At 63.3% G+C, this 7,936-nt stretch overlaps 2 protein-coding genes across 2 annotated transcripts in view; one reads left to right on the plus strand and one right to left on the minus strand.

The window, feature by feature from the left end:
- The window catches only part of SHISA8 (shisa family member 8), a gene marked incomplete at its 5' end in the record, with an annotated part of 5,133 nt that extends 3,644 nt beyond the window's left edge, over window positions 1-1,489 (plus strand). The window contains 2 exons of the mRNA XM_021687731.2: window positions 492-638; window positions 1,095-1,489. Of these exons, the coding sequence (XP_021543406.2) occupies window positions 492-638; window positions 1,095-1,489 (542 nt within the window). The remainder of the gene's footprint in view (window positions 1-491; window positions 639-1,094) is intronic.
- A 3,371-nt stretch (window positions 1,490-4,860) lies between these two features.
- Window positions 4,861-7,936, minus strand: part of SREBF2 (sterol regulatory element binding transcription factor 2) — a 65,509-nt gene continuing 62,433 nt past the window's right edge. The window contains exons 18-19 of the mRNA XM_021687453.1: window positions 6,291-6,402; window positions 4,861-5,817 (exon numbers count right to left, since the gene is read on the minus strand). Of these exons, the coding sequence (XP_021543128.1) occupies window positions 5,597-5,817; window positions 6,291-6,402 (333 nt within the window). The 3' untranslated portion in view covers window positions 4,861-5,596. The remainder of the gene's footprint in view (window positions 5,818-6,290; window positions 6,403-7,936) is intronic.

Raw genomic sequence — 7,936 nt, forward strand, 5'->3', positions numbered from 1 at the left:
GGGGCGGAGGGGGGGGGGGGGCGCGGGAGGTGTTGTCGGGGGAGGGTTCTGCCTGGCACCAGCCTGTGGACACCTCTGGGCCTTTTTCTCCAGGCTGGAGCCTCCCTCTTGGCCTCTTGCTGGTGAGGCAGGCTTCACAGCAAGCCCCCTCCCCTCCCCTCTGTGGGTTCTAATGCTCCGTTAGCTCCGTCTCCTGAGAAGCACGTCCTGGGACTCAGTGCCGGGCCCAAGCTGGACATGCTGGGGAGTCATCCATTGGGCTGGCACCCACTCAGGGCAGCCTGCTGTCATTCATGTTACTCGGAGCCGGGCCCCTGCTCCAGGCCGGGAGATTCTGTCAAGTTAGGTTCCTCTCTCAGTCTCCCTCAAGTAGCCCCCCACGAGCTCTCGCTGAACTGCAGTTGGGGAGAGGACAGTGAAGAGTGCTAGTGCAGGTAGAGAGTGTCCCCCAGTCAGCAGGCCGGGTCTCCCCTTCCCTTTCCCGGCTCCAGACAAGAAGCGCCCCAACAACGTGCCCCTGGGGTCAGCAACACCAGGACCCCTGCGTGGCCCCAGGCTGCAGGGCGGTGGCAGCATGACGCTGCAGCCCGACTACACCAAGTACGCCACCCTCAAGGCAGCCGCGCTCAAGGCCGCAGGTGAGTGGCCGGGGAGCCCTGTGTGGGGGGCGCCCGGCGCTGCACCCCGGTGTCCAAGCTCCCAGATCACAAGGCTCAGGGTCCCCGTTCCAGTTCCACAGTTCCCCGCCTTGCGGGTCAGCGCTCCAGCCAGCTTCTGTATCGCGCCTACGCAGGGAATCGGCTCCCGCGCCTCGGCCTCCCGTCGCCTCACCGGGCCACCCGGCTGGTCCCCCACAGCGGCAGCCAGAGCCCGGGGCGTGGAGACCCGCGTCTCCCTCGGCGGGTCCCCGGCCTGCCCCGCCCCTGAGCCGCTGAGGCCCCGCCCCCGAGGCCTGACCCCCGCCCCTTTCGGCCCAAAGAAGCTGAGGCCCCGCCCCTGCGGCCTGGCCTCTCCCTACCCCATCCCGCGAGTCGCTGGGGCCCCGCCCCCGGGGCCTGACCTCGTTCCCTGGCTCGCCCCCACTGTCCCCGCAGAAGCCACACCACAGGACTTCTACCAGCGTTTTCCTGCCAGCGAACCTGCCCCGCGGACCCTCCCGGCGCGGGCCCCGCGGCCCCGCGAGGACTTGCCCGCGCTGCTCGACGCCTGCCCCTGGGCCCCGCCGGGCTACGCGGCCCCCGCGGGCCTCGCCCAGTCCGGCCACTACAAGGCGTGGATCGCCGGCCGCCAGGCCCGGCCCGCCCCCCGCGGCCACCTGGCGGCTCAGGCCTCCCCCGCACCCCGGCGGCCCGGCCACGCGCCCCGGCGCCAGTTCAGCGTGGAGAAGCTGCCCGAGGCCTTCAGCCCGCAGCCCCCCGGCCTTTATGGCAGCGCGGGCCGCGGACCCCGGCACCTGAGCACCAACAGCAAAGCCGAGGTCACCGTGTGAAGACGTGGCCCGCTGGTTCTCCCGAGCCCTCGCGTCTCCTGGGGCCCTCGTCTGTCTGGGGGGCGCCTTGGGCCGGTTCCAGGGGAGGAGGGGCGCGGGCCGTGGAAGGCCAGCCCTTCCTTATGCCTGCCCAAACTGGACTGGGGCCTTGGAGCCTGCAGGGCTAAGAAGGGGCCCACTGGGGAAGGCCAGTGGTTCTGTTCTCGGGGCCCTAGGGCCCGGGTTCCTCATGTAAATAAAGCCTTTTCTGTGGCTCCCATCCCTGACAATAAAGGAGCCCCGGCTTGGCTGTGAGAGGCACTGATGGTGGAGGCATTGGTCATTGACTGGACAGACGGCGGTCCGGGCAGAGGGCACAGCATGTGCAAGAGCAAAGGACTGCTCCTGAGAGCTGCCGGCAAGTGTTCTGGGAGCCAGGAAGAAGTGGCTGGAGAGGGTAGTCAGCGTTGAATGCCAAGCTTAATGTCCGCGCCAGTGGGAGCCATGGGAGACGGGCAGTTGCGCCCCAGCCATCTCGAGGCTCCAGAGCACAGGGGAGAGGGCTGTCTGGGAGCCTGAGGCCCCCGGGAGGGTCCATGCCCCTTACTGGAGGTGAGCCCCCTCCAGCCAGTCACTCACTCCACATCTTGAGTTGGTTGAGCCGGGCTGATCCTCATTGACATAATCTGGCCCTGAGCCGGCACCTGGCTTGCAGGCCACTTGGCCAGCTTGGTCCAGGGCCACCCCCCTAATGGGTGTGGGCAGTGGGCCAAGCGGACAGCTGGTGCTCAGGATGGGGGAGCCTCCTCCCAGTAGCTGCTCTGGGGCGAAAGCGAATGGGGATGCTGGACGCTGAGCCTTGGCAGTGCCCCCACTGGGGGGAGCTCACACATGCTCGGCTGGGCCAGCTCTGCCCTTCCTGCCAGGCAGGCTCCGGGTACCTAGCCGTGTCTCAGGGCATTGCCAGCAGCCTGGGTGTATGAGTTTTGTTGTACCAGGGATGGTTGGGGAGGTTGAGGTCTGGGTTATGCCCCTCACTGTGTGACATCAACAAAGCCGCCCAGTTGGGCCTCAGTTTCCCTCCTGTGTACCCTAGGCATCGTATGCTGTTTTAATAACAATGGTCACCATCTGTTGCTGCTTCTTTTATTTAGTCCTTACAAAAGCTCCATGGGTGTGTGCCTTTATAGATGAGGAAATTGAGATTTTGAGACCTAAGTAACTTGCCAAGGTCACCCAGCTGATTAGTTTAGGACTCTTCTGTCTTCTGCAACTGTGAATCTGATGAATGGCAGGCAGGGCAGTCTGGGGACGAAGGGAGGTCTGAATGTGTGTGCTGGCAGGAGTGGGGTGGGGCGGTGCTGCTCCCCAGGAACAGGCAGTCTCAGATCTTCCTCCTGGCAGGGCTGCCCTGAGGCCCCCCAGCCCCCAGCTCTTCACCTGGAGGAGGGCCCATCTCACTCTTCTGGCTTTTGAGGAATCCAAGGCCCAGAAGCCGCAGGACAGAACAGAGCCAGGAGTCTGTGGTCCTGCCTGCAGTGAGGACCCCTATGGCTGGTAGGGGAGACAGTCCTCACACCCTCAACTGGGGGCGGGCTGTCCCGGGCCTATCCTGCAGCTGTGTAGAGAGCCGGGGGAGGAGGGTGGGTGCTGAGTCATGGAGCCTGCAGAGACTCACAAAAGGATCAGGTTCCTGGGCACAATGGCCACAGCCACCCACCCTGGTGACACAGGCCCTGACAGGTGGGTGCAACCCCTGTTCATTTTCAGTCCCAAGGACCCTAGATCTCCATCCCAGGGGGGCCAGGCTGAGGCTACGGGCAGGGCCGCCACCGGAAATGCTGCAGCTGGGCCCCTCCTGGCTGCTCTGGCCCTCGGGACCGTGTGGCCTGCTGTGACTCATTTCTCAGCCAGGCCAGGTCACAGACCTTGCTCTCCCTGCCCCAGACTCCTCCCCAGGTCACTTCGGACTCCTCCTCTTCCCGCCCACTGCTGCCTGTGGTCTTGCCCTCAGCTGCTGCACAAGGCACTTAACTATAAACCGGTACTTCGTGTGTGTGTGTGTGTGTGTGTGTGTGTGTGTGTGTGTCGTATCACTGAAATCCGCCAACAGGTCTACGGGGACTTGGTCAAAGGTGGGGACTGTCATCCCTGTCACGCACACATGGAAGTGGAGCGGAGGTGAGGTCCTGCCCCAGGTGACCCAGCTGGGAAGTACGGGAGCTGGACTTGGATGTGACTGGCGGACCAGGAAGGGGAAACTAAGGGGCAGCCCACCCAGTAGGGGGGAGATTTATCTTTGAGGGGTGAGCACACACGGGCTTAGCACCCCAAATCCCAAACCCCTGCTGCTGTCAGCGGCCAGCTGTGTCCTGGTACAGGGACCTCGGCCTCCAGCAGCGCCTCGGGCTGCCCTTCTAACCCAGGCTCCGTCCCGGCAGCGGCGTCGGAAGGAAGGGGACGGTGTGGGTGGGGGAGGAAGGTCCTTCCGACTGAAACCTTCCAGGGGCCTCTCAGCAGAGGGGGAGGGGCTGTCCTCAGTCCCTGACCCCCCAGAAGCCAAGCCACGCAGCCACCTAGTCATGACAGCGGTCACACTACAGACCCTCACACGCCTCCTGCTGGGTGGTACCAATCTGTGTTTATTGAGTAACCTACATCCAGGACACAGTGAATGATTCCGTATCAAGGAAGCCATAGGTGTAGCCCCTTGTCCGTGAAAAACCACCCCCTCCCACCCCTAAACAATAATGAGAAAAGGCACGGTATATACACTGACACAAGGGCTGGCTCATGGCGGGGGGGGGGGGGGGAACCACAAAGGCCTGTGTGTGGGGAGGGGCAGCAGAGACAGAAAGGGGGTAAGGTCCAAGCCGAGCCATTCCAGCCTGCACTCGGCATCAGGGGGAGCCCCCGCTGCGTGCACCCCCCAGTCTGTGCTGGGGCCCCTGCACAGACGGGGAGGAAAGGCAGCCCCTCTCAGCCTCACAGCAGGCTCTGGGGTCTCAGGCAGTCCTCGGGTCCTGCTAGAAATGGCCTCAGGGGAGGAACCAACCCGGGTGGGGGGATGCAGAAAAGTGGGACTTTTCCTCCCAGGACCCCCGTCAAGGCAGGGGGCCTTATTCCTAGTGTCCACCCCAAAAAGGGATGGGGAGGGATTGGGGGTTGGTCCCTGCCACCCTGGCTTATTTTCAGGTCCAGAATCAGGGATAAAAATAGACTGGAGGTGGAGTTGGAGGAAGGAGTTGGGATGGGAGGGAATTGAGAACCCACACTGAAGGCCCCTGGTCCTCAGTCCCGCTGGGTGGCTTCATGTCTCCCAGCCCCCTGGGCCTACCCTGAGCTTGGGCTGGCATCCCAGGGGGCGGGGGGAGTGGGAAGGAACAGAACAATTAAATAAGATACCATTTATTTTTTAAAAAATTAAAAAATAATTCCGACATTATTTCATCCAACCCCAGGCCTGCCCCCTGCCTCCCACTTGCCTCCCCAGGGCTGGGCTCCCCTCCTTCCTTGGCTGTCCTGTGTAATAAAGAGAAAACAATGAACTGGCTTTGTCAGGCACAGGGGAGGGGACACAGACCCAAGGAGAGAAATAAAGATGCCACAGCAACTCAGCCCTGCATCACGGCAAACCCAAGCACACAGATATAAAAACATCTGTATAAAAAGGGGGAAAGGGGCAAGCTGGGCACAGTGCCAAGGGTGAAGCGCTCTGGTGCCCAGAGACCTATGTCCCCCACGGGGAAAGCCTGATAAAAAACCAGGAAGCAGGAAAGGGGGCTGTTCGGGGAGAGAAGAGCTGGGAAGGGTTGAGGGCTGGAGGCAGGGGCCAAGCAGGTTGGGAGCCCCCCGCTGCTTTCAAGTCAGGGAGCTCCTCAATGCCTGCCCTGCCCTGGCTTTCTTCTGCCAGCCCCGCGGGCCCCGGGACCACGGGCAGCTCTCCACAGCAGCTCTGGGGCTCGGCCCAGGGGCCTACCAGGCTGAGGTGGTCCACCAGCCTCAGCAGGCGACAGCTCCGGAGACAAGGCTCATCCCACAACTCCCAGAGGGAGCAGGGCGAGAGACTGAGAGACAGAGGGAGGAGGGCGAGGGAGGCAGCAGGCTGAGGTGGGCAGAGCCCAGGGGTCAGGAGGCGGCGATGGCCGTGCCGCCCCCCAACTTGACAATCATCTGCTGGCAGTCGTTGCACGAGCGCCGGTCACCCGCCTTCTCCAGGGTGCGGGCCGCCTCAGCCAGCAGCACTGCCCGCTGGCCCGGGGAGGAGAGGAAGGACAGCGGAAGGTGGCGGCAGGCCAGCAGGATGGCGGTGGCCCGCTCTCGCTGGCCGGGCCAGGCGTCCACCTCTCCTGCGGGAAGGGCGAGATACGTGGAGGGACCAGTCACCCAGAGCCCTCCAGGACGCAGGGGCTGTTCCAAGGGCTTGCTGTGGGCGCGTTTATTGGACCTCAGGCACCCAGTGGGGTGGGTTCCGGTGCCCGCCCCGGGCCACGGACAACCGCGGAGGATCGTGGCTAGTACCCTGCAGCTAGTACTCGGTGGTGGGGTTGAGACGCGCCCCCCATGCAGTGTGGCTCCGGGGACACCACCCCCCCCCCCCCAGTGCTGGGACATCATCTCCCCGCTCCTGAGGCTAGACCCACAACCCGACCAAACCGCAGCCTTCTGGAGTTCCCGGTTCCTCCCCAGCAGCCCCCGCCGAACCAAGCCTCGGGCTGCTCCTGTTCTCGCGTGCCCCCCGAGAACACTGCAGGTGGGGCTACCCGCTGGGGCTCAGGCAGGGGCCCCAGCAGGCCCAGGGCCGGGGCGCCGGCCGGCTCACCGTGCTTGGTGCTCTGCGCGGCACGCCGGCGCAGACTGTGCTCCAGCAGCTGGTGGGTGCGGGTGGGGCTGGCTCCCGCCATCAGGCGCACAGTGGCTTCGTGCAGGAACACCTGGGGAGGCGCGGGGGGACACGGCCGTTCGGACCCCAGCAGGTGCCTCTCCCGGCATCTCAGTGGCCGCCCCAACGGCAGCCCTTCCGCCCACACGACCCTGCCCTGCTCTCCCCGTGGAAGCAACCTCTGTGCTCACCGGGCCTTCCAGTCCCAGCCAGGAGCGGGGAGCACGGCACAGGCAGGCTGGGTGGGGGGGGCAGCCGTGAGCCTGAGCCAAGAAAGACGAAGAGGACTGCTCCCCTCTCCTGGACAGAGAGAGAGCACGGACACGCCCCCTGGGTTGGAAGACAAGAGGCCTTGGGTGCAGCCTCAAGTCCTGGGGGGCTGCCTCCAGCTTGAGACCCGGCCGAGGTGAGGCAGGGGCAGCAGGAGGGGGGCTAGCTGGGCGGGCACCAGGGAGGCTTGGTCCTGTTTCCTTCAGTTGCTTCAGAAAGCGAGGCCAGAAGGTTTCCAGGTGAAAGTGCAGCTCTTCTGTAAATACGAGTCACTGGGGAATGGGAGGCCAGGCCTAGATCTAGGATTCCTTAAAATCTCAAGGCTCCTTTATACCTTCGTGTCTCCATCTGTGGGAAAGCTACGGGGGGAGCACTAAAGAGTGTCAGCAGCGGGCAAGCAGGATGGAAATGGTGTCTCAAGAGAAGGCCTTTGATGCCAACCACGCCCCGAACAGACCACAGGGCCCCGAACCCTAGGGCACACTCCTCTTTTCCCCAGCGGAGGGTGGGTCCCTGGTGATTATGTGTGTTTTGTCCACTGTCCGTCCTGGCTCACTGCACACGGGAGCCACAGTGTGACCCTGTGAGGGCCCAAGGAGCAGGCAGCCTTGCTCTTTTGTGCCCTTCCCCCACCCTCACTGACACTTCTGCCCTTCTCACTTGAGATTTTCGAAAGTAATTCAGGCAAAACCATGGTGAGTACATTACTCTAATTAGCAATAAAAATAAAACAAGGAAATTATTTGGGTCCAATAAGCCCAATTATACAACTGCCCTCAGGGACTTCTCAGATCCTGTGGCCGTCACCACGGGGATGTGACGGGCAGTCAGGCAGCAGAACCAAAGCCCCCAGCGGCTCAGAAAAGGAATGAAATGAGGTTCTAGGGAGATTCTGTCACTCACACCAGTTAGAAAAACCAGAGCAGAGCTCTCTCTGTGCCCTTCCCAGCCATCCCAGGGCCAGAGCTCCTGCCACCCTCGCGCTCCACAGGTTCCGCAGGTGAGGGGCACTCCGCACGCAGGTGAGGGGCACCCCGCCTATGGGCCACGCGGCCTGCTCGCTGCCACGCCCCAGGCCCGGGGACACAGCAGGTACCCCACTAACACATGCAGAAGGGGAGACCCAGGGGCACCTGGGTGGCTCAGTTGGTTAAGCAACTGCCTTCGGCTCAGGTCATGATCCTGGAGTCCTGGGATCGAGTCCCGCATCGGGCTCCCTGCTCGGCGGGGAGTCTGCTTCTCCCTCTGACCCTCTGCACCCTCATGTACTCTCTCTCTCATTCTCTCTCTCTCAAATAAATAAATAAAATCTTAAA

The sequence above is a fragment of the Neomonachus schauinslandi genome, chromosome 5, assembly GCF_002201575.2.
Source record: "Neomonachus schauinslandi chromosome 5, ASM220157v2, whole genome shotgun sequence".
NCBI lineage: Eukaryota > Metazoa > Chordata > Mammalia > Carnivora > Phocidae > Neomonachus > Neomonachus schauinslandi.